Raw genomic sequence first — 25486 nt, 5'->3', positions numbered from 1 at the left:
AACAGTAAGATTCAAACAAGGATGAATTCAATCAAACCTTCACACAACCTAATTAGATTATTGAAAAGTCAGTTATGTGTTGACAAAATGACAAAATGCACTGCCGACACTAAAGAGGAGAGGCACAGAGTGATGGAAGGAGACATGTACGTTTGATTAAGTTTTTCATGATTTTCGATTTGTAACACATGGCTACAAATTGGTGTGACACCGTGTGATATAGTGACTTGGAGGCTTAATGTTTGATTAGCTGTTTGGATGGAAAAATACAGTTTCAGCCAGAAATTTCAATCCACAGTAATCTTTACTTCCACTGAGCTTTGATTCTGTTGATATTTTCTACCATCTTGGCAACAGAGTGCATTGCAGCTGTCACAAAAAACTCCAGTTTCAGCACGCATGACTATGGGAAAATCAGCTAGTTTTTTTTCCCCATTCTTGAAACGCTGGCTTTTTGGAGATACAAGTTTTTCATGAGACAACAGTTATACTGAAGCCCACCACAAACTTCCACATGTAATCATTGCTCTGAAGGAAGCATATTGCCATAATAAAACATGTTATGGCTTGCAGACAAATTAACATCTTGCATAATCAGCAAAAGGGGAGCCAAACTATCATTCTCCAGCCGGGGTTAGGAGCAGTTCATCTACAGTTGAACCAGCACTAGATACTGTGTTTGTATGTTTAATGTTGAAGGTGTTTAATGGAAAATGGCATGGTTTCTTGTTTGATCTTGTATTCAATCTTAAAATGTAAACACTTGCAAAGCAGGGTTAGGTAATTTCACTTCTAACACAGTTCCATTTGTTTCCAAACTTATCATGGCACCAATGACAACACCTTGAAATCAGATCACCCCAGGGAGCTCACTCCACTTGTTTCAAGGTAATGTCACTTGATCCAAGAAAGTTCTTGAGGCAACTTTGGCTGCATTCAAAATAGGTGAAACTGTCCAACCCCGATGATCGTTTTCACTTGCTTTAAGATAATTAAGGAGACTGAATACAAGATTAGATGACTTAAAAGATTTGTTTGCAGTGAAATTCTGCTTTTGCCACTTACTTTATTAATGAAACATTTCAGAAGAACAAATGTTAAGACTAAGGGTGCAGATAAAGGAGATAAAAGTATTATGCAAAATCAGCCTCAAGTCTTAAAAGGACAGGAGTATCTTGAGTTCTTAATGCTGCACAACAAATGAACACTGCAGAGGATCTTTTATGATAACTTTGGCCAACATACATTATGTCCATTATGACAAAAATTGGCATAATCAATTCAATACTTCATACATTTACATCAAGAAAGCCATTCTTCAAAAATTTTGCGAATACTGAATAAGTAACTGAGTGTTGTGAAGCCAATGACATTCAGGAAGATAAATTAGACGAGCAGCACATCTGTGCTCACTCTCTTATTTCTCAACACACTAATTTGTCGGGCTAAATGGCTTCCTGTGAAAATGCATCCTCTCATTCATTAATGTCATGCAAGAATTTAACTCCTCAGAGTGGCAGAAAGAGGGGGAAACGTCCTTTTGGGAGATTCTTGCCCACCCAGTGGCAAAAAACGATGTTGTTTCTGTAGAGGCACACACGCTTTTCTTATATGGTTGTGATTACCATAAAAGCTTTATCCGCTTGTACTTTGCCAGTCCATGGTTGAGCTTATTATTGTTATCATCCTCAAAGGACACTTAACTTGAAGCATGGTTGACTCGGGGTAATGTTTAGATTAGATGAGGAGCGCTGGATGCATTTCAGCGGGTAACCTTGGATCAAATTGCCTGGCTTGTATGGTTCAGGGTTCAGAGAGCGACAAAAACAGTCACAAGCCGAATGGATGATGCTAATTTTCAGCAAACAAACCTGGTTAACAGCCCTAAAGATATCCATAGAGCAAGAAAAATAGCCATTTTGACAAGTCATTTAATATAATATCAAATCTTGAAATCTTCTTTTGCTTACAAGTCCAGGGAAATGCAGATAAATATGTTTGAAGAATCAAGAATCAAATGACAATCTTGATGCTAACAGAGCTTGATTTCAAGATACTGTCACTTGTTTTAAGAGCATTCTTGAAACAAGTGAACCTTCATCGAAAACAAGTGATAATATTTGACCCCACTGACGGTTTTCCACTTGTTTTAATAAAAATAATACGTTAGGACTCGGTGAAAGACAGTGGTTCTTTGTAACTCAATAAGCAGAGAGCTTGATTCTGACAGCAGCAAGGTTAGAGGACTTAGTGTGCGCACACGATGAAGAGAGACTGTGAATCGAATATCCTTAGTCGGACACACATCCATTTCTCACGCCAAATGGTGGTTTCAGTCTCGTACCTCTGCCTGCTTCCAATTACAAAGCGGGGGGAAACACTGACAGTCCACAACCAATAAATCTACAAAGCATCTGAACACCATCGCTCAAAACGTGCTCTGCATTAAAGCTGAAGTGATGATCAAAATGGATGGATAGCTTGATTATATCAGGCTGTATGTATCTGTCCCTATGTGTGTGTGTGTGTGTGTGTGTGTGCAGTGTACCTTGAAGACCTTGATGGGATCGACCAGGTCGGACTCAGCGTTCTGCCAGGGTTTGCGCTCCGTCAGGCTCTCGGCGAACACGTCCAGATAGAAGATGGCGTAGTTCTCCGGGTCGGGGATCTCGCTCTGAAACAGCTTCATGATGCTCATGAACGTCTCCAGCGGGCCGCAGATGTACACAACTACGGAGAGAACAACAGGGAGAAAAAACACAAAGGCTTGCTCTCACGCTCAGGCTTTAAATCTTTTACTTTTCTCTTGTTCCCAATGCAACTCAACTTGTTTTAAGAACTTTTCCTGAATCGAGCGACATCTTGACTCGAGCGGAGTGATCTTCCTTGTCGAAGATAAAGCCACTTGATTCATGAAAGTTTTTTAAAACAGCTGAAACTGTTTTGGAAAAATGTTTTTTTTTCACCTCATGGGAAGATTTTTTCACTTGTATTAGGGAAGATTTTAAGACTGAGTATAAGATTAAATGACTTTTTAAGATGGACATGATTTGCAGTATGCGTATCACATCAATTTGTTTTAGAGCAGAGTATGACCATATGAGATTGGTAATAAATGAGCACATCCATCATTAGGGGATATATGAAGAGTTTCGTTCCAAACAAGATAACTGCCATTTGAAAAAAGTGACACCTACTCTTAAAAACTGAACAAATTACAGCACTTACTAAAGGATAGTACACAGCTTAAGTCGTTTGTGGGCAAAATGAAAACACATCTACAGATTGGATCTTTAGTTTTAAGAATGATAAGCATAGAATAAGGATTTTTTTTCTCTCCAAAATGAATATATAGCAATTTGGAAATGAACACTTCATATCTTATTTAATCATCATCAACAGTCATCATCAATTCTGTAATTTACATGTCAGGAGACACTCAAGTATATGTGTGTCTCAGTCATCACATTTGGTTCGCCTACACCTTCCTCCACAATCCAATACATTTATCTGATGCTCTTCACCAGATCAGTTTAAAATGAGTGAGCAGGTAGGGGTTCGGTGTCTTGCTCAAAGACACTCCAACAGGACTTGCAGGAATCAAACCTGAGACCTTTCTGTTATGAGGCGGTCACTCTAACCCCTAGGTCGCCCCGCCACTTGCACCCTGCTGCACGTTGACTCATGAATATAGAATTTAGCATTATTCCCATTTGCAGTTTATGTCAGCGTGGCGGCTGCCAGCTCCGAGGCAGTCCTCCCGGCTAGCAGACATTTCCTCATGTGTTAGACCAAAGTCGGCAACAACCGCCGACTTAGACCCCGACTCTCATCTCTTCCAACATAGTTCACCTCGAGCCACGCCAAGTCGTCCTGCTGTCTCCTGGACCGCGCCCAAAATAAATGCACGAAAACAGCCGGGGAAAAGCTCCTCCTGTGTTTGCAGCAATCATATGGATCTGCCGAGGCTCAGCTTCATACAAGAGCACACCTCTCGGCCTTCAGGACGGTAATCAACCCTTCTCTCGCTCTTCTCTCCAGCCCGACTTTACAAAGTGCAAGGCTGGATTATATTGCCTATAAAATGTTGAATGTATAGTCTACCACCTGCAGTGTGTCTTGACCTGTCCCTCTGCACTCTGTGAAGGCCTCCAGTCCTTGTACTTGCACATCAGTACATACTGTGAAACTCTCTGCACCAATGAAGTCAAATTCCTCTACATTTATAGTGTTCTTGGTGATTAAAATGATTTTGATTCTTAATTACACTAGGGTTAGTTTACAAGACACACTGCTTTGGGTGGCTCCGTGGATAATCACATGCAAGTGCACCAATGGAAAGTAAGCCAATTACTGTGCTCACCATGCTTTTTAAAAAAAAAAATGTTTTACCCCCAACGGGATTATGCTGGGTTTTATAACATGTATACTCTGTGTCATGTTTGTTTATAGCTGATTCTCTTCCAGAGAAGATTATCCTGCAGCCCTTTGAGTTGTCATGCTCTAATCTGTCTGGGGGGCTTTTACACTCTTGTAAAAAAAATTAAAAAAAATTAAAAAAAAGGAGACTTGTAGGTTTTCCTCTGTATACATTCCTTTGTGTGCAGAAAACGTACAATAACACCATTTTCATACAAGATGGAAACAGTCAAACCGACACACACCTACCCTCCTTATACTGCTGCATCCTGGGAGCGTTTTCACAGGGAAATTGCGTCTCTGTAATTACGCCGAGGCACTACCTGGGCTCCATTGTGTAGATACTCTTTTCAGCACTCACTGGGAGCTTTTCGAGTCGGCCGCAAACACTGACATATGTGCTCAAAAAACAGCAACGGCAGCTGGATGTATTCTTCCATTCAGCCACTTGAAATTTTCCCTCCTGCGCGCTATTAATGGACTGAAAGGCATCAAGGCTGGAGTGTCACTGGGCAACGTGATGGGAGCTGGAATACATACTGATATTCACAGTATTTATGCTATACTGGCTCTCACATTTTTCCAGGTTGTTAATAAGAGGAATTTGGGGGTTAATTCTGCGGCAGCACACAATCATTCGGTCAGTCAAAGATCTAAGGATGTGTAACCCCACATTAAAAAACACTCTTTTCTTGTCTACCTCAACTCATTCTTACAGACACCAATTTAACCATTTGAACATTGTCAGCGGGTGACGTAAGAGCTGATAGCCCGGAGGTTATCTGCCGGGATAAAAGTGACTGGAATGCCGAGCCGGGACAAGCCCTGACAAAACCATTATCTCCCGTGACCCCGAGCTCACTGTGGCAGCTCCATAACTCAACTCAAGGGGCTTATAGGGAAGACGTTTAGCGGCTAACACCATGCCTCTTTTTCCTGCTGCAACACCCGTTAATTACCTGCGCCGTGTTTGTGCCATTATTTGTTGATGTTGTTACTGTAACGACAGCCTGGGACGTTTAAAGCGTACGTAACTCGGTTTGTTTCGCAAAGCTGGAAAACCATAACGCTCAGATTTGGTGATTAGAGGGGAGAGCAGCACGCCACACATTCAAAGGTTATACCTCAAAAACAGTTGTTTTTGTTTATGCTGAATCCACATTCTGGAGATGCCTCTTGGCCATAAATGGCTCAGTCCAAATGGGAAACACCAATGCTTACTTTCCTGGTTTAGGGGCATGCTGCATCTTCTACATCCTGTTGCTTTGAGATATTGAGCTGGATCTACAATACACATGCAATGCAATGGCACAGAAAATAATTCCCAAGGATGGCAGTTTTGGAACCAGGAATACAGGGAAAACAGTATTTTGTAACATATCCACACACTATAGATTAGCAACTGGATCAGCTTTTCATTTCCTAATATGAATCTGAGGAAAACCAGGATTCAATTTTCTGAAAATACATTAGATTGACTAAATCTTGTATTGTGTTGAGCTGATATCTACCCTGTCCAACCCATTTCTATTCCAGAGAACATAGGAATAGGCTATCAGTTTGTGAACAGAACAATTTTTCTCATGAGTTCTGCAATTTTGACAAATTCTGCACTTGCAAGTTAGAGCTCATCTTCTTGGTTGATGTCTGTTTGATGAAATGTTTTCCTCACATTTTTTAAGGTGCTCACCCTGCTTCTCTCTCTCTCTCTCTCTCTCTCTCCAAATGCACATAGATACAAACGAACACATGCAGCTGCGCGTACGATTGCACACGCGCACAAACACGCGTGCGGACACACACATACAAACCCGAACCCCCAGACTTTCATAGTCTCGCACTTAACTTTAACAACAAATACTAATGATTCAATCAACCTCATAATCGTTCTAATTAAGTGCAATTAAAACGAGAATAGTGACGATTGATTTAATAACTGCTGGCTGTGATTTACGGCACGGGTCTTCATCACTGTATAGTGCAAACTGTCTGTTATGTCAATTTGTCAAAAGCCAACTGAATGTTTTGTTTTTCCATTCCTATAACTGCAACTTGAAAATACATTTCTTCACAGATATTTTATTACCGCCTTTTTTTTCGATCAGTTTCAACATTGTAAGTAGCCTTCATGTTAAAGTGCGTCCTTGCAAACGTCAGGCATGTTGGAGGCACGTGTATTTAAAAACTCCCCCCATATGAATACAAACACATGCGCTCTCTCTCTCTCTCTCTCTCTCTCTCTCTCTCTCACTCTCTCTCTCTCTCTCTCTCTCTCTCTCTCTCTCTCTCTCTCTCTCTCTCTCTCTCTCTCTCTCTAAACGCAGGTGGTCCTCCGCCAGCAATAAACCAGCAGACTGGCCACAGCCTAAACATTCCTGTGTAATAACTCTGAAATAAACAGGCCATTCCCTATTCCAGTCCGCCTCTGTGTATATCTGGGGAAAATGCGGTATAACCAAATTCTACAAAAGCTGATTTTCGTTTTGTTGTAGCCTATTTGACCATGAGTTGGTGAAATATCTCAATATAACAAAATAGCCAGCCTCAATTTTTTCCAAAGTGCTCTAAAACGTTTTACCTGAGAATTATTTCCTCTCGTGCAGCTCAGGTGTTGCACAGGATGATGCACTACCAAAATTATTCAGCTGAACAAGTCATTTAGTCTAGCATTAAGTCTTATAATTTCATTTTTCTTCAGACAAGTGAAAATAAAATCTGATCTAATTTCACTTGTTTCCAACGAATCAACTTTTTAGAAGAATTTCCTAGAAACAAGTGACATTATCTTGATGCTGGTGGAGTGATCTGCTTTATTTCTTTAAGACACTGTCACTTATTGTTTCAAAGAAAATTCTCAAAACAGGCGTAACTGCATTAGAAACAAGCAAAATTACTGTTACTAATTAAATTACTAATTAGACTTCAAATAGCTAACTGTTTTTCTTCTCTTTATGGAAACCAAGATTTTCAGCCTCAACACCAGACCTTATAGACTTTATCAGATGGACTTTTTTAATGTATTTATTTCTTTTGCAGTGTGATGAACTTACTTCTCCCGTGCTCCTTCATGAAAGTAATGAGATCCTTGTAGTCTTTATAGTCGTCCTCGTACGGCAGGGCCTCCACCGTCATGTTCATCTCCAGCTTCAAGTTCAGGTAAATCCCCTCGGACAGGAAATAGTGAGGCCGGTCGTCCTGCCTCAGGTCGTGGAAGATCACCACGGCTCTGGAGGTCCAGTTAAAGTGCGTGTGCAGGACGTTCACAAAGTCCCCCAGTTTGGTGGTGGACGGCCCGGTGCGCACAATCGTCCTGTACTCCTCCCTCTTGTCAAACCCGTACGCGGGTCCTCCTGCCGTTATCAGCGGGAGTTTCCAGTGGGATGCAAATCTCGCCACCGAGGCCAGCGGGTACACGCACCCGGGTCCGAAGAAAGCGTCCGGCCTGATGTAAAGTTTGGCATCCACGGCGACGACCTGGGCTTTGCTTTCGGCGCAGGAGCCGGCGGTCGGGTCCTCGGTGCTGAAGTTCAAAATGTTCATGGAGCGGCCGACCAGCAGCCCGTACTTGCGGCTGAGGTCCTCGTGCGCCATGAGGATGGCCGGGAAAACCCGCGGCAGAGCCCACGGGTACTTGAGGTGGTTGTCGGGGAGCATCACCGCCACGGTTATGTTGCCTCCGCACCGGGAGACGAGGCAGCAGGAGAGCGCCGCGAACAGACAGTATCCCAGTGCGCTTTGGCATCCCATTTCTCCCGGTTCGTTTCCCAGGCGCGAGGAAGTCCGCGTGAGGAAAGTACGGCCACCGTGAGCTCACCTTCTGGAGTGGAAAGACGGCTGTGCTACCCTGAGACCAAACCATATGTCTTTCTCTCTCCCTTTCTGTCTCTTAAAAGTCAAACAAAGTCGGTAAGCAGCGGCGCGCTGTGCCAACCCATCTGTGCCATTTGTCTCAGTAAGTAATTCTGCGTTATAATGAAGTTCTTACGCTTCCCAGAGCGGGTTTTCACGGCGGCGCAGTCCTCACACTGATGTTGCTGAAGTCTCTCCGAGAGTGATAACATCCATCCAGATGACTGCAACTTAAATCAGAGCAAACCTCCTGCTCAGCCCCCACACGTCACACACTGCAAAAAATATCCACCTCGACAAATCATCTAACTCAGTATGGAGCCTTAAAGTCTTATTTCTCTTAAGATAAATAATCAAAACTTGCCGGTTCACTTGTTTCCCATGTAAGTCAACTTATTTCAAGAATCCTCTTGAAACAAGTTGTCATTGTCTTGATATTTTTGGAGTGATCGGACTGATTCTGCCTCGTTTCAAGATATTGACATTTGTCTTTAGAAAAATTCTGAAACAAGTGAAACTGCATTGGAAACAAGTGGAATTGGTGTTGAAGTGGAGCCAAACTAGTGATGCAGAATTCTTACCTTTATGAAAAATAAGATTGTAAGACTGAATATGAGACTGAATGATTTGTTGAAGTGGACACTTCTTGCAGTGTTTGACCAGGTCTACTCTAAACGGGCTTCAGGCGCCCCCTGCCTTACTGCTGTCTCCAGTACGTAATTGCTGGGCAATTTAGATTTTTTGTTTTGTTTAGGATTAATTGCCCACACAAGACCTTGAATTAGGTTTTCATTATGAATAATTTTACAGCTTCTCAAAAATAACCCTAACAGAATGCCAGCGGTCAAGGGCCTTGCATACTGCGAAAATATCCATCTCAACAAATAATTTCGTTCAGTCCTGAGTCTTAAAATCGTGTTTTCGTTAAAAATAAAAACTGAAAAATGTTGCCAGAAGACCGAGGTAACTCCACTTGTTTCCAGTGCAGTTTGAAGCAAGGCTGAATCACTCTACTAGTATCAAGAAAATTACACTTATTCGATTTGGTTTGGAAAAAAGTGAATTTATTCCACTCAGTTGGCATATTTTTGCAGTTGTTTTAATTAACATGAGATTTTAAAACTGAATACCACACTAAATGACTAAAGGAGGGATATTTCTTCATTGTGCCACAGTCTTTACGCACAAGCTGCGCCAGCGCAGCGCACAGTAACAGAGGAGGATCCACGACTCTACAGAATAAGCTGGAGCTAAACATTATATTAGTTACACAAATATGCACCAAAAACGTGTCTTTGTTCTTACATTTGCCAGAACAGAACACTCATGTGAAGCTGAAAAGTGAGATGTTTGAATTGATAGTGGTGAGAGATTCATCCCATAATCATCCACTAGAGGCCAGGAGAGACAAACTATTCATTTTAATTTGAACCAAACTTCCCCTAGTGTCTCTTTATTCTGTAGGAATCAACTTCAAATATCTATTTTTCTTAAATAATGATGGTAGAGTTATTACATCATGAACATAATCTCTTTTTTATAAAGTTGTATAGTGTTGCCAGAAAGATAATTGATGATATAGGCATACAAAGACTTTATTAAAACCTATCAGTATCAATATCAGTCACTTAAATCAAGAACAGATGTCAAATCAAAGCGCAATGTTCACTTTGGACTCACAAATTGCATCAAAATCTAAGATATTGGCCGCTGTGATGGCATAACTCAAAATGTAATAGAAACCAGTCAAACAATTTGTCCACTTCTGTCAACCTTTAGGAGTCAAGATTGTGTCTCACAGAGGTTTGTAACATGAAATCTATAGATGTGGAAAAAAGTTATGCATTGAAAACTTAACCTCTGGTGGAACTGCCTCTTTTCCAGGAAGCAAATCATTTTAGAGTAAACCTTATAACTTCTGTAATTTGTCCTCCTTCTTTTGTTTTGTTTTCCTTCTCCCTCTATTCCTCCCTCATCAGTTGAACTTTGGCAGTCTGTTGAGTCCTGCAGAGGCGACCAGCTGCTCTCTCCCTCCTTCAATCTTTTCAGGTTTGGGAGCTGCCAGGTCCAACTTCAGTACTCAACCCACTGAGCAGTGAGTCAGGGGCACAAGAGGAGTTGAGGGACAAGTGATGTCAAATTTATATATGAAAACCTCTGAACAAAACAATTTGTCATAAAAAAACAACAAGGGACACAAATAGATAAAATTACGAGATAATAAAACAAAGGACACTATAAGAGACAGAAGTACAGACTCAAAGAAATGGAGCCAGATGGAGGCTATAGAGAAAAAGTATAAGGTCACATCATGCTTTGTAAGTTAGAAGTAGGAATTCATAATTTTTTTTATTTTGGTTTTTATGGTACAGTTATCTTAGTATTTACTTGAATGTTGCTCTTTTCCACCTCTGTCCTCTTAATTTAATTCCTGTTTCACACTATTCCATTGCTTTTTTTTAAATTAAATTTTGAGTTTTCTGCTTTTATTTTGACTGTCAAAGCACTTTGTAAACTCTGTTTTTAAAGGTGCTATATAAATATAATTATTAAAGTTATTATTATAATCGATATGTGCATTTACAGGGAGCCAAAGAAAAGGGAACAAGATGCTTTCTGGTTCGTAAGAGCAATCGGGCTGCAGAGTTTTGAATAAGTTGTATATTTTGAAGTGTGAAGTTGGGACAGCTGAAGAGAAGTGGGTTGCAGTAGTTGATGCTGGGTGTAAAGAAAAAGCATAGAAAAGTGTTTCTTGGTCAGTAGAGCAGAGTAAACTCCTCATCCTGGAAATACTTCTAAGGTCTGAATAAAAGATAACACCGATACTTTGGACAGAATCCTCTGGGGCAACTGCACAGTCTTAGAAATTAAGTGCGAGAGGGGATTATTCATTTAATTTTCCTACCCAGAATCCCCCGGCTGGTCTGAGGATTCAATCATCCAACCCTCCAGTCCCGAGTGGCGCTTCTCTACTCTTCAGACTATCATGTTCTTATTGGGCTCTGTGGGGAAATTCTCGGGAGCAAGCAGCAAAGATATTTATGTCGGTCTTAAAGCTCTGCAGGAGTTATCAGTCCATTTAGAGACGGCCGAGGCTCCGCTGGCACTCTGTCACGTTGCGTAACCGACGGACAGATGTGCTGCTGCTAAAAGGTTTTTAATACGGTCGATGTCATCCTCACATTAGATGGGAAAGTTGTGATTTCTGTTGTGCAACGTCGGGAGGTCACTGATGGCTCATTCAACACTATGAAACAACTCATTCAATAACATACAACACTCACTTGTAGCTTCGAACGAGGCACACACCTCATAGTTATTTATTTAGTCTGGTCAATAAGAGTTTGACAGGGACGACAGTGCTATAGCGGGGCGGCAATCACAGATAATCAGACATCTGCAAGGCCCCCAAACATACATACATCCCATAATAACATTACAGAGGGAAAGATGACTGACTTTGTTTATGATCCACATTACATGCAGCCGCTAAACAGATTGGAAATACACCGACAAGATCATCGACAGGTATATTTTACATTCTCACTGTGCAACTAATTATTAGCCCTTCATTATTAATTGGATACATGACTCCCTTTTTTAAAATCTCTGCTGCAAATCATCCAGACGTAACTCACATAATGAATGTGTTCTATACGAATTGTTATAACGACACCAAAGAGAGAAAGAAAATAGTGTAAAAATGCATACTAGATTAACAGTTTGCATACATTTGATTTCCATTAGCTCCATTTGTTAATATGATTCAACAACAGGTTTGTACTGTAAATAAAAGGCGTCTGTCCCTTGGTCCTTCTTTCTGTCCATCCGTCCTCCAGCTCCATCTTTGTTCTCTACTCCTTCAGCCAGGTGAGCAGCTGAGGTGCGTAGTAGGTGATGATGATGTCGGCACCTGGAGCAGAGAGCGGAGGGGATTAACGATTAATAGACTCATCGTTTCCGCACTACTAGTGAAATACGAAGTTCAGGTTATCTGAGCATGCCTCCCCTCCCTCTCCTCTCACCCGCCCGGCGGAAAGCCGTCATGGCCTCCATCACGGCGGCCCGCAGGTCGAACGCTCCGGCCTGCGCTCCGTGCCACATCATCGCAAACTCCCCCGACACGTTGTACACCGCGAGGGGGTGATGGGGGTGCTGAAGAGAGTCAAGTGGGAGAAAAGAGAAGATTAAAAACAAATTGGATACTCCGTCTGATATCCACAATATTTGAAAAAGTTTAACACAATAATCACTGCAGTCAGATAGGAGGAGCGAGTCAAGTACCCGTCAGTATAGGAGACAGGGAAAACCATGTAGTATTGTTAATAATTTAGTTTGGCTTAAAATTTGATTTGGTTCAAAACCCCATGAAACTGCATCTTTACTTCTTTGATTTGATGTATTTCCAGTTGAAACAGGATGTTGGTGCGGGACATAATGCAGTGAGTGATCATTCAAAAGTCTAAACCAATGGAATATGAGTCAGGGAGAGAAAGGCTGTTGTTATTTGATGGGAGGGGTGGGATTGTTCAAAAATCTGTGATGGTTTTATTGGTTGGAATTTTTATTTACGCCTACTGGTGCAGCATGAGGTCACTATTATAGATACTCTGTTTTCCAGCAAGTAAAAGTAATGGGAGTTAATTTCACTTCGTAGGGATTTAAATAGAAAACTGAAGTAGCTACAGACCTTGTCCTTGACTTCTCTCACGATGTCCAGGTACGGCAGTCCGGGTTTCACCATCAGCATGTCAGCTCCTTCTTTCACATCTCGCTCCTGAAGCACAGAACAACAGCAATGTCTCATACAGTTGCTTCAACACAATATCTGAGATCCACATGCACGCGCACACACACACACACACACACACACACACACACACACACACACACACAAGTTTACCACAGCTCGGATGGCTAGTCCCCTTGCACCAGGCGGCAGCTGATAGCAGTGTCTGTCCCCAAATGCAGGTTTGGACTGTGCAGCATCTCTACACACAAACACAGCGGGGAGGTTCAGTCGATTTTCATTTCAAAGCTCTATCTCACTTATGTGTAACAACTGATCTTGAAGTACATAAACTCACCTGAAGGGACCGTAATAACAGGAGGCAAACTTTGCACTATAGCTCAGCACTGAAACCTAGAGAAAGAAAATGGAGGTGAACTACTTTTTAAAAAAACATTCTGAGAGTCAAAAATGGTGGAGCTTAAGAGCATGATCACTTTCTTGAGATCTAGTTTGTAAGTTTTCTGTACATGTTGCATATGAATCTCTCTTAAAACTGCAGAGCCTTTTGCTGCTTTACCTTGTTGCCCAAACCATTGGATATCAGAGCTTGTTTTATGGCTCTCACTCGCCCATCCATCATATCAGAGGGAGCGATGATGTGACAGCCTGGAGGAGAACAAGAGAGAAATCAAATCAACAGAGAATCTTTTTATTATTATTATTATTATTATTTTTTGTGGCATTTTTGCCTTTATTTGACAGTCTATGGTGAAGAGAAACGGGAATGAATGGAGAAAGAGAGGGGGGTGACACGCTACTAAAGGTCCCGGGCCGGATTCGAACCCCGGATGTCACAGTTCCATGGTAAGCGCCTTAGACCAGTCGTTTTCTACTTGTGATCCCTTAAAATGAAGCGATGTCTACTCACGACCCCCAACATAGGCTGCATATGCAGTGATGAACAGTTCAGTTGGGTGAAAAGTTCACCCAAAAACATGATTTTCACTTTTCAGGTCATTTCATTTGATTATCAGAGGAGGCCTAGAGGCTGAAAACTATTCCGTATTTCACAAGACAAAATTACACATGATAATAAATTTGTATAGTAGAAATGTTTCTTTCCAACCCTATAAATCATCTCGCGACCCCCCAAAATTATCTCCTGACTTGCAGTTTGAGAACCACTGCCTTAGACCACCAAAACACCAGAACATTTTAATAAATCATTAAAATAAACAAGGGAGGCACACTGAGGAGAGGCCAGAGTGGTGTTTCATAATTGTCGAGCTCCAAAAATAGAATAAATGTTAACAAAAGAGAACAGAGGACTAACCGGCCTGAGCGTACGCCAACGCCACTTCTGCCAGGCGCAGGCAGCTGGCGTCGTTGTTCAGAGTGCCGTCCTCCTCCAGGATACCTGGAATACAATTGGGAAATTAATTAAAAAACCATTATGATGCAGGTAATGATCAGTAATAAAAACAAAGATATGCCTTTCTCATAGCTTCATTTGTTTACTGTCATTTTGGATGCTCTGTATGCATAATGAGAAGAGGGAGATACTGACCGCAGTGTCCGTGCGACGTGTAGGGACACAAGCAGACATCGCACGCCACCAGCAGGCCGGGGAACAGAGATCTGATCTTCTTCACCGCCAAAACTGCTGGTGTGTCGCCTGTGTCCGCACCAGAACCCCTCTCATCCTGAGGGAGAAGGAGGAGAGATGAAAGTGTGTGTGTGTGTGTGTGTGTGTGTGTGTTCTTGTAGTTCTGTCTTTGTGAGAACCAATTTGAGTTTTTTAAACCTTCAGAGTGAGGACATTTTTGCGAAGTGAGGTCATTTTGGCCGGTCCTCACTTCTTCAAAGGGGTTGTTTTAGGGTTCAGACTTGGTTTTACGGTTAGGGTTAGAATTAGGATTAGGTTAAGGTTAGGGTACAAGTACAAGGATGTGTGTGTGTGTGTGTAAAGCAACAGGTTTACTGCCACTGACATTTGTTTCCATACCCCATATGTCTATTTGAAAAAGTGCATGGCTAGTCTAGCTTCATACTCTACTGTAAATTCATTACTCAGAAGGAAGGAGAATAATTTTACACTCTTCAACTGTTTATACTGTTTTTGTGAGCTGAATATGCAGGGACTGTGGTCTATAAGATGTGTGAATTGGGTTATTACATTTGTTTATAACAGAAATGGCCATAGGTCAAGAACAGAACGAATGGTTTGTTTCCTCAAACCATTGCTAAAAAATACTTGACATGAATAGTGAAGGAAGGCAAACAAGGTAGAAAAAAGTACTGCACAGCGCCATCAATACAGTATGACACATCAAGCTGGCACAAACAGTAGAAGTAAACATTTCTTTCCCCCCTTCCTGGAGTATGAATCTCCCTATAGCAGCCATTTTGCAGTTTACATACCTTTGCTACTTTTGCAGGCACGCCAAAAATCAGCACACACTTTAAGCCATTCTCCACAAGCGGGCGCAGCATCCCCTCAATCTTGTTCACCCCATATCTATGGAGAAATAAAAAATAGAAATATCATACAAATGTAACATCAAGACAATACCATTATCAAGATTATCCTGGAACGCTTGGAATAGTTCAGCAATATCGCACCAGAGGGAGTGCTGATATAACAGCAGGGACTCGAGTGTGATATTGCTTTTATACAACAGTTCTACAAACAAAGCTATTTATATATAGAAAAAAAAATAGATTATGTTTTTTATCTTTTATTCGTCTCCACCAACAAAAACAGTTCCCCCAGGATTCCACTACCAAGTGTTGCCAAGCAACACATAACTGTTTCTATTAGAACACCAATAAAGCGGAGTGATACATAATAGTAAAACGTCCCAGTGCTGTTGTACTGTATGTCAGCACTCCTCTCTGTATGAATGCCTCCTGTCCAATCAAATCACTCGACCGGAACTAACTTGTATATTAGCAGTGAATATGATCCTCCTTGCCAAGAACTATCCCAGTTTCATTCAAGAAAAAAAACACAAGATGAAAAATCTTGCTCTGCGATTCAAATATTGACACGATAATTTCACATCTCAAACAGGAATTTCATGCCCGGTGTGAAGCTCAGCCCCCGTGATTTTCCTGTGCTCAAATTTTTCTGCGAGACCGAATCAAAATTACAAATGACATGTGGAGAGAGGCTGGTTTTTGTGAGGAACAAAAGGACTAACGGATTCTCTTCTTATCTTGGTCCAGGCCCAGTGTTTGGCTCTGGCCCCGCCCTGCCTGGCTGCTTTTATCTGAAGGAAACACCCAAACCCTCGGTGGCTCACGCCTGCACTCCAAAATAAAACAACCGGCTCAATTCTCACTGTGCGTTGTGTGATTAAACACTTCAATCATCCCATTATGCACAGCGCAATTAGGAATTTATTTGCATATCCCTCATGTACATGTACACATTTCAGGGGTCAGAGTACAAGGGGCGTCAGCGAGCGCGTTTACTTGGACACTAATAAACTGATTTCTTTTGTTTTTTTATATCTGTAGAAGGAATCACCGCGCTCACCCTTGCTTTGTTTGCTGCCTATAAACCAATAGAATATCTTCAGTAGAAAACAGATGGTTTGCACTCAAAAAGAAGTGGGCTTTCCAAACCTTTGACGTTCTCATCATGCTCATTTTTTTTTATTTCTTTGAATGCAGAAGAAACATCATGCACAACTTTCCCATTAACCCACTTCTTTTTGAGTGTGAACCATCTGTTTTCTACTTAAGATTTTTTACATCTAAACATCTGCTCAAACGTAACCAGATAGAGAAGAACATCCCCGGAAGTAACAGCAGGAGAGCGTTTGTTAAACTGTTTTTTAAACTATAAGTAGTGCAACATAATGAGACACAGAAACGTGACCGTATGAAAATAAGATGCGTGCGGCACCTTGTTCAAAATTCAAAACAACCAGCGGGAAGTTTGAGTTTTACATCACTTCCTTAAGGAGAGAAATCCAACTATGACTGGATCATGTAAACCGGGGTTTTCCCTGTTATCACATTACTAGAGTGCATGTAAACGCATCAGTCAAATTACTGCCCTAAACCTGATTATTCCCAGTTACCGGGTCATTAGCGTGCATGTAAACACACTCAGTCAGTCACCTTAGCAGCAGGTGGGGGTTCAGTATCTCGCTCAAAGACACTTCAACAGGAACAGATGCATTTGTTCTTGTGAAAGTCGAACCTGTGACTTTTGTGTTTACGGGACGGTCTCTCTAACCATCAGGCATCTAAAATGAGCAGCATGGTGGTATTAGTAGTAGTTGTGACTCTTACCTGGCCTGTCCCGGCAGGCTGCCGATGGGCTCCACTGCATCTGCACTGTCTCTGTAGGGAAGAATGACAAACAACGCAGATTTATCACAAATATGAACCACGATCAACTGTTGACCCTGTGACTAGTCAGTCGTGTTTATTTATATAGCCCTTTATCACAAGTATGTCTCAAAGGGCTTTACATACCATCATACACATATATCACTATATACTACATCATACATACTACATATACAGTACATCGTATACTACAAAAAATTATGACAAACAATGCAGTTTATGTCAGTGTATCTTCCTCATGTTACACTGGACCACTGCAGTGTCGGTCATTTACTAGATTTCCCCCGACAGCTGCAGCCACAAAGTGAAGTCCTGTTGTCCTTCTACTTAGGACTGGGCGATAATTCAATATTATCGTTTATCGTCTTTCAGTGGAATCGTATTGTGATGATATGGTAAGTTTGGGATATCCTGACGCACAATTCTGTTGTTTGAATTGATGATAACAAGCAAATGTTATTTTAAAAAAAAACAAATGAGGTATGGTAGGAATATGATTCGAAATTTTCAGTTTTGTTTGACATCACACCTAACTACCATTTGGTTCAATGGGATGAACACTACTAATTTGATTATTTAACGTGTGATTTTGCAAATGTGAGCCGTATCGTGACATATATATGAAAAAAACAACTCATAATTATCATGGTATTGATTTCAACCATATCCCCCAGCCGTATCTTGTACCATGTGTATCAGTATGTAGTGTGAAACACAAGTTTTCAATACGTCCCTACACCAATGACACCAAAACAAATTCCCATACACTTTTTTTACTTTTACTTGGTGATTTTAGTGATTCCAACTCGGATCACTTCATTTTCTTTTTAGTAGAGAAGAGAGAAATGTTTACGTGATGAAGATTGGGTAGATGAGGTTGTCAGGTCTTAAGTCCGTGGCGCAGCTCTGCCAGTGTCGGAGCGTTGGGTGGAAATAGCCACTGTGGAGGATCGAGTCAGCTGGCGTCTGCATCTTTTCCCTGAGAGAGAGAGAGAGAGAGAGAGAGAGAGAGAGAGAGAGAGAGAGAGAGACAGAGACAGAGACAGAGAGAGAGAGAGAGAGAGAGAGAGAGAGAGAGAGAGAGAGAGAGAGAGAGAGAGAGAGAGAACACAGAAAGTGAGAGAGGGAACAAATCAGGCACTAACATGTCTTTGGCATACAAACACAGCAAAACACTTTTCTCACATAGCCTACTTCTGCTTCACCAAACTCAGTCACCGTTGAAACTGACCAGGCATGCGTGATGCTGCTTCTACTAACAACTGCTTGGCTCTGCCTCACTGCAGTTAACAGGCTACAGGTTTTCACACCGTTATTCAATTAGGAATTTTTACATGAAAACATGAGCTGAAATTACTGCTCCTCCAGCCCCTTTTTCCTCCTTTTTTTTGGTTGATGCACCAGCACCTTTAAGTTTGTCACTATGCATTTGTGATAATAAATGTATTATTTTGGCTAGAATTTTGTCCAGCTGATCTTTGGAAGTGTGCAGAACACGTCTTTGACTTTTTTTTTTTTTTTTTTACTTTTCACTTCATCTGAACTTTATCCATCCATTGTACCGTAAAAACTGGTGTTGAAACTCAGAGGTCTTGGTCTGGGCAACTCTATCTGTAATTGGCTATTTGATTTCCTGACAGGCAGGCCCCAGACTGTGAGAATAGGTAAAACACACTCATCTACATTAGTTCTTAGGACTGGCACGCCTCAGGGCTGCTGTCTCAGTCCCCTATTGTACAGTCTGTTTACACATGACTGTGTTGCCAAATATGACAACAACAGTATCATAAAATTCGCAGATGACACCACAGTGATTGGACTAATAAGTGACAGTGATGAGAGGGCCTATAGGAGGGAAGTGGAAGCTCTAACCATATGGTGGCATGATAACAACCTCTCTCTAAATGTCAGTAAGACAAAATAAATCATTGTTGACTTCAGAAAGATCAGAGAAAATCACATTCCTATTTCCATCAATGGGTCATCTGTTGAAATTGTTGATAGTTTTAGATTTCTTGGTATACACATCGCAGACACCATCACATGGCCTCTTAACACCACTTGCATCCTCAAGAAAGCACAGCAGAGACTGTACTTTCTGAGGCGTCTCAAGAGTTTTGGCATGAGTACCAAAGCTCTTGTGAACTTGTATCGCTGTACCATAGAGAGTGTTCTGACAGGCTGTATCACAGTGTGGTTTGGCAACCTGACTGCTCAGGACTGTAAAACATCATTAAGGACACCAGCCACCCCGCTCATGTTCTGTTCTCGCTCCTTCCATCTAAAAAAACGTTACCGGAGCATCAAATCACACACACCACCCGTCTCAGTAACAGTTTCTTTCCACAGGCAGTCAGGTTGCTGAACAGCTGACGCACCCATATGCACCCATATGCACCGCACACTGTTGTTGTATAATATGTAATGTTAGGGCTGGGTGATATGGTTGAAATCAATATCATGATAATCATAAGGATTTTTCTCGATATCAATATATATCACAATATGGTTGATGTATGCAAAATCACGTTAAATAATCAAATTAATGTTCATCTCATTGAACCGAATCGTGATGTTAGGTGTGATGTCAAACAAAACAGAAATATTCAAATAATATTCCTACCATACCTCATTTTATGAGTTTTTAAGTAAAATTTGCTTGTCATCATCAATTTAGACAGCAGAAATGTGTCACGATATTAAAATATCTTCATATCATCACGATATGATTCCACTGAAAGACGATAAACGATAATATTGAATTATCGCCCAGCCCTATAATGTACTGTATATTGTGTATATAATGTATACATACGAGTGCATTGTGTACATAGTCTATGCAGGTCTGTAGTGTCTTTCTCTTTTTTGTTGGTTTTGTGATGGTGTGCTCTTTGTGTTAAGGCAGAGAGCCAGAGCACAAGTATTTCCTTGTATTTTAATACACATGACAATAAAGTTTAAAGTTCTAAGTTCACCTGCAACATAATGTTCCTGCATTATGAATACACATTCTCTGCAATGCTGTGATAGCCAGACTTTCTTCAAACTCACACATATATCACAACTATATTATTATATAGTCTCACATAGACTGATCTCACTTTTTTTCTCACTTGTTCTGCAAGTTATCTTAGTCATACCTCTTGTGTATGAATTGAAAAAGGCTGACGGAAATACCAAACTTTAAAAATGGTAGCGTGACCAGGAGGTGAGCGTCATTATTTTGGTGAAGTCATAACACAGTCATAAGGTCATAACCGCTGTAACAAGCTTTTTTTTACATGCACATGTACAGTTTTGGCATTTTGTCCTGCCAGTCAACTCGCGTGCTGTTCCTGCAGCAAGCTAACGAGTTACCGGTAAAACATTTCATCTGTCACTTTGGGAAAATAGTTTTGAATTGTTCGCTGTACAAGGTGTAACTATGACAAACGCCCGAGCAACTAATTTCATACATTTGCGTTATTACTACCCGCCAACACACATGAATCAATAAAGACAGTGTGCCTACCCTTGGAGATGAGTGTCCGCGGCTCTTCTTCACTTCAGTCAGTGAACTAGTCCTCCTCCTCCTTCTTCTTCTTTGGTTTATATCGGCGGTTGGCAGCCAACGTTAAGGTGCATTGCCGCCACCTGCTGACCTGGAGGGACTAAACCATCTGCCAACCTCCTGTCCCTCAGAAACCTGAAAAGAGCAGCTTTCACAAACCTCTTTTCTCTCTCTTGTTTTTTCCAGAGTGTTTACAAGACTCTCCACCCCCTGGCTTTTCTGTCATGTTCTTTTTTGTTTGTTATGAGCATATTGTTGCTACTATTGGTGTATTCTATTCCTATATGCCTGTGTTTTGCTTAATAAAATATATTATACGTAATTGTATTTTATTTTTTTTAAAGGAACAGCTATCACTTCAGTTGATGTCCCATGATCTTTTTATTTATTTATTTTTGTCCATAAGCTAATTTTCAGTCTCTCCCTCTCATACTGAGCACACTGCATTAATATATGTTCCACTGTCTCCATCTCCTGGCAAAACATTTTCCTGTATATAAGTTATAGCCTAATATTTTTTTGTGTGATTATTACTGCTTTTTTACTGCTGCAAAGAATACAAGAGAACAAAAAACATAAGAAAGCACATAGGGGATTCATTACCTAACAAATGTATCGAATATATTAACAGTGAGCACTGCTTTTTGTTCTCACGTTTGAAAAAAAAAAACACTTCCAGGCATTGATTAATGTCCTTTATAAGCAAATTAAACAAAGGCTTTATTCCTGTTGGCTTCAACTTATACATAAAATATTTTCCAAATAACATACTTTAACAACAAAGAAAGCATTATTGTCCTGATGGTTTGAAATAGATGAGTATGTCCTTTTTTGCAACATGTCCAGATGAAACGTTTGAGTCATTCCCCAAAAAAGCTACATGTCTGTTTCTAATGTCTCAATGTGATGTGACATAAAAATAAAAAAACGCACAGTGCAATACAATGATCTATTACAGTTGTGCACAATAACATACTTTTTTTACAGGGTTGACTTATGACTATGACACTACATTATGTGTATTTGACAACAGGAGCTTGTAATGTTCGTCCCTATCAGTTAATAGACTGTAAATAAAAGTTTGCACTACAGGAAACTGGTTCTTTCGGCTACCGTAGAACGACTGAGCGCTCTTCTCGCGACACTTTTCAGACCGCGAGAAAAAAAATAAAGCAACAGAGCTAACTTGCGGATTGCTAGCGTTGTGCTGACATTTTCGCAACCAGGTAAGTAACATGGAGCAGCAAGCGTCCGACTGTTGATAAGGTAAAGCTATTTAATGTCACAGTAAAATACGTAATCATGTATATCTGTATTCCGTTACTTGTGAGGCTGATTGTTACTGTATCATCGCTCACTGTCTAACGTTAGCTTACATTGATGGCTACGAGGTTCGGCTAACGTTAACTTGCATATTGTAGCTCGATATCATCGGCATATGATGTAGGTCGAGTAGATCTGTATCACACTATAAATCATGAACTGAAACAACCAGATAACTTGCGATTAAACTGAGGCTGATCAGGCTGATTGATGAAACTGTGACAGTGAAATTAATTGATTGTGAAAACTAGACCTCACTAGTATTCCTAATTCAGTGAGATGTAGGCCCTATCTTCTCTAAGTTACAGACGGTGTGGGTGTAACGTCGTGTCTCAGGTGCCTTTTTGTTTCATATCAGTGTTGTGTGATTTAACAGACTGTGCCTTGATTTCTGTCCTGTTTTGAATGTTGTTTCTTCTGTCGTCCAAAAAGCAGAGGGTCAAGACTGCCTCAGACTGGCTGCGCTCTCTACTTTCGCCTCCTCTACTTCCAGCCCTCACATGGTGAATTCAAAGATGTTACCAAGAGCAACCCAGGTCGTCTCTGTATAGCACTTCGCCACTGCCGTCAGCGCATTCCTGCCCAGGCATCATCAGCGACTCCTCACCTCCACCCTCCCCAACCTTGAATCTGGAGCTCCACCCCTCCTAGCCAGGGCGAGTGCGTGACTCGGCCTCAGTCAGTCCGTCCCTGGTTGAAGACCCCGCCCGCGCCCCTCCCTCGCCGCCCTCCTCGGCCATGCTGTTCTCCCTGAGGGAGCTGGTCCAATGGCTGGGCTTCGCCACCTTCGAGCTGTTCCTCCACCTGGCGGCTCTGCTGGTCTTCAGTATGCTGGTCGCGCTGCGGGCCGACATGTTCACCCCCACGCTGAGCTGGTGGCTGGTGTTCGTCCCGCTGTTTGCTGCAGACGGCCTCAGCACCTACTTCACAGCCATCGTGTCCATCCGGCTGTACCAGGAGAACGAGAAGCGTCTGGCGGTGCTGCGGCTTCTGTGGGTGTTGACGGTGCTCAGCCTGAAGCTGGTGTGTGAGGTGCTGCTGTGCCAGAAGCTGGCGGAGCAGGAGCAGGCCAGAGAGCTCTGGTTCGGCCTCATCGTCTCACCTCTTTTCATCCTGCTGCAGCTGCTGATGATACGAGCGTGTCGTGTCAACTGAGGACAGGCAGCTAATGATAGTCCATTCACATCACCAACAATATAGGAGCAGAAAGCACTCTTCATCAGCCGTTAGAGATTTAGAGCATAACACTGGTATAATTTTGCTTTTGGCTCATTGCCAACACTTGTTCGCTCTAGTGAAGTAACACTGGTGACTTTTTCATACACACATTCAGCGCATTTCAGTCACCCCAGTCTCCAGTTTCCTACATTTGTATTTCTAACGTCAATCAATTTAAAGAGGCTTACTGCTTACATGAGTCGCAATCCATCGTTGCAAAAAAGAAACAGACAATCTATGTGCGTTGCTTTATAATGTTAATATAAATATGTTTCATGTTCAGCAGTGCACTTAATTCTGGTGGCTGAATGTAAGCAGAATGAAACTTGAGACCATGAGCACCCATGGAAAAATAGTTTTGCCTCATTTCTTTTCAGCCCTTTTTTGTCAGGATGGATTATGCCTCTCTTGCAAACAGTGCAACTACAATTTGTTTTATTGCTTTTAGGAATACAGATGTCTAGGCCTGAGTCACAGGTGATATGGGAGGTTTAAATGTAAGTGTGTATGTGAAACTTAGCAGTGCCTCTCTAATGGTGTGACCCAATGTGGACAGTGAGCCATGGGCAAAATTATACTGGTGTTATGCTTTAAGTGTGCATGTGCACACCACACACCCGCAGACATGCACACACTGAATGGAAATTAATGAACTGGTAAAGCCTTGAGGCGGTAATACACAAGTCAACTTTTTGGGCAACTCTGATGGGCAACAATGCCCAAGGAGTTGCCTCAGCCCTGCCCTGCCTCAGCATTGTTGCTTTATTCACACAGGAACACATTGTTGCCAGGAGAATTTGATTAGATTCATGATCTTGTGTCTCACTTTCTTGCCTGTTGCTGGGAGCATTGCTCAAATAATTGCCCAAAAATTGCAGTTGGGGTCGTCTGGACAACAAGATGTCGGTCCTGATGCTGTTTGTCATTTTATAATCTCATCCTAACACAGAAGGACTCAACTGAATGTGTTTTTCTTGAGCAGTCAAGTGTGTGCACAAGTCTTCCCTGAGCACTGCTGTTTATTTGTACAGTATGTAATGTATTTGATCTGTCATGATCCTATACCATATGTATGTACCGCATGTATTTAAGGCCTCATTTTAAAGGTAATTCCTAATGTGAAACCGTGTGTAATATATTTGATTCTGGAAGGAAATGCACCGAACCTTATTTATGTTCTTATTTTCTTATCTTCTTTCATTGGTACCCATACTGTCATCTGTATATATGTGTAAATAAACCATCGACATTTATCCCATGTGCACTTATGAAAACTTAAGTCTGGTTTTAGACATAGTTAGGGATGTTCAGTCAGTTACTGGGTCATTTGTCTGAGGCCTAAAGTCTAAAATCTATGCCAGATGAAATATAGGCTTCTGTGGTGATGAGAACATTTCGCCACAGGGAGGCGCTGTTTACATTACATATGGGCGTGGTAAGCCGCAATTTAATTTACAGCTTTGAAGCCAATTTTTTAGAGAAGGAAAAAGGCAGATTTGACCAGAGAGTAATATATAAAAAAAGTAATAACCATAGCTAAATCAGATTGGTTGGATGTATTTGTGTGTGTTTTCCTCCATCAATATAAACAATTAAAAAAAAAATAGAGGAGAGATCTGGATGGTCAAAACCAGTCTGGAGACAAACTGCCTTCCTCCTTGTTTTATTAGTGTTGGACTTTACTCAACTTGGTCTTTCTCTTTCTCTCTTGGTTCTGTTTTATTACAGGACTTGTCTAACTGGGACAGTGTCTTAATTTAGCTTCTTTTTTCTGTCCTGTGCTCTTTGGGCCTCCCTGTTCTCAGTGACGGCGTGCTGATAAATGTTTGATGAGGTACAGTAATCTCTTAGTACCCAAGAATAGCCCTCTTAATGCCGATTCATTTACTTCTTAATGTGTTTACTTCAACCGGATTATCGACAGGTGGCATCATCGGTCTTTATGCTGAATGAATATAGACTCCCTTCGGCACTGGAGATATTAGTTTCCATCGTATACTTAAATATCACCCTTAAAAAAGAACATATAT

The 25486-nt window shown here is 41.3% G+C and overlaps 4 protein-coding genes across 5 annotated transcripts in view; 1 reads left to right on the top strand and 3 right to left on the bottom strand.

The window, feature by feature from the left end:
* Positions 1–8455, bottom strand: part of npr2 (natriuretic peptide receptor 2) — a 50442-nt gene extending 41987 nt beyond the window's left edge. Inside the window, exons 1-2 of the mRNA XM_071918759.2 lie at positions 7470–8455; positions 2549–2730 (exon numbers count right to left, since the gene is read on the bottom strand). Of these exons, the coding sequence (XP_071774860.1) occupies positions 2549–2730; positions 7470–8166 (879 nt within the window). The 5' untranslated portion in view covers positions 8167–8455. The remainder of the gene's footprint in view (positions 1–2548; positions 2731–7469) is intronic.
* LOC139926893 (annexin A1-like) overlaps positions 1–25486 on the bottom strand; it is a 161874-nt gene that overhangs the window by 114464 nt on the left and 21924 nt on the right. The window lies entirely within an intron of this gene.
* Positions 11553–20904, bottom strand: alad (aminolevulinate dehydratase). The gene is made up of 12 exons (XM_071918770.2): positions 20877–20904; positions 18219–18344; positions 17306–17356; positions 15422–15518; positions 14568–14703; positions 14334–14417; positions 13578–13666; positions 13356–13411; positions 13172–13259; positions 12959–13045; positions 12294–12423; positions 11553–12181 (listed from the first exon to the last, which is right to left on the bottom strand). The coding sequence occupies exons 2-12, from the start codon at positions 18335–18337 to the stop codon at positions 12123–12125; spliced, it is 996 nt and encodes a 331-aa protein (XP_071774871.1). The 5' UTR covers positions 18338–18344; positions 20877–20904; the 3' UTR covers positions 11553–12122.
* On the top strand, positions 22112–24987 carry tmem203 (transmembrane protein 203). Of its 2 annotated transcripts, none has more exons than XM_078287987.1 (2): positions 22112–22181; positions 22671–24987. In XM_078287987.1, the coding sequence occupies exon 2, from the start codon at positions 22977–22979 to the stop codon at positions 23391–23393; it is 417 nt and encodes a 138-aa protein (XP_078144113.1). In that variant the 5' UTR covers positions 22112–22181; positions 22671–22976; the 3' UTR covers positions 23394–24987. The 2 variants fall into 2 exon arrangements, with proteins under 2 accessions (XP_078144113.1, XP_071774879.1); XM_071918778.2 differs by having other exon boundaries at positions 22142–22181; positions 22674–24987.

This window comes from Centroberyx gerrardi, chromosome 2, assembly GCF_048128805.1.
Source record: "Centroberyx gerrardi isolate f3 chromosome 2, fCenGer3.hap1.cur.20231027, whole genome shotgun sequence".
In the NCBI taxonomy this organism is placed as follows: domain Eukaryota; kingdom Metazoa; phylum Chordata; class Actinopteri; order Beryciformes; family Berycidae; genus Centroberyx; species Centroberyx gerrardi.
Note: the sequence above shows the minus strand (reverse complement) of the source record. Positions and strands in the feature narration are given on the sequence as shown.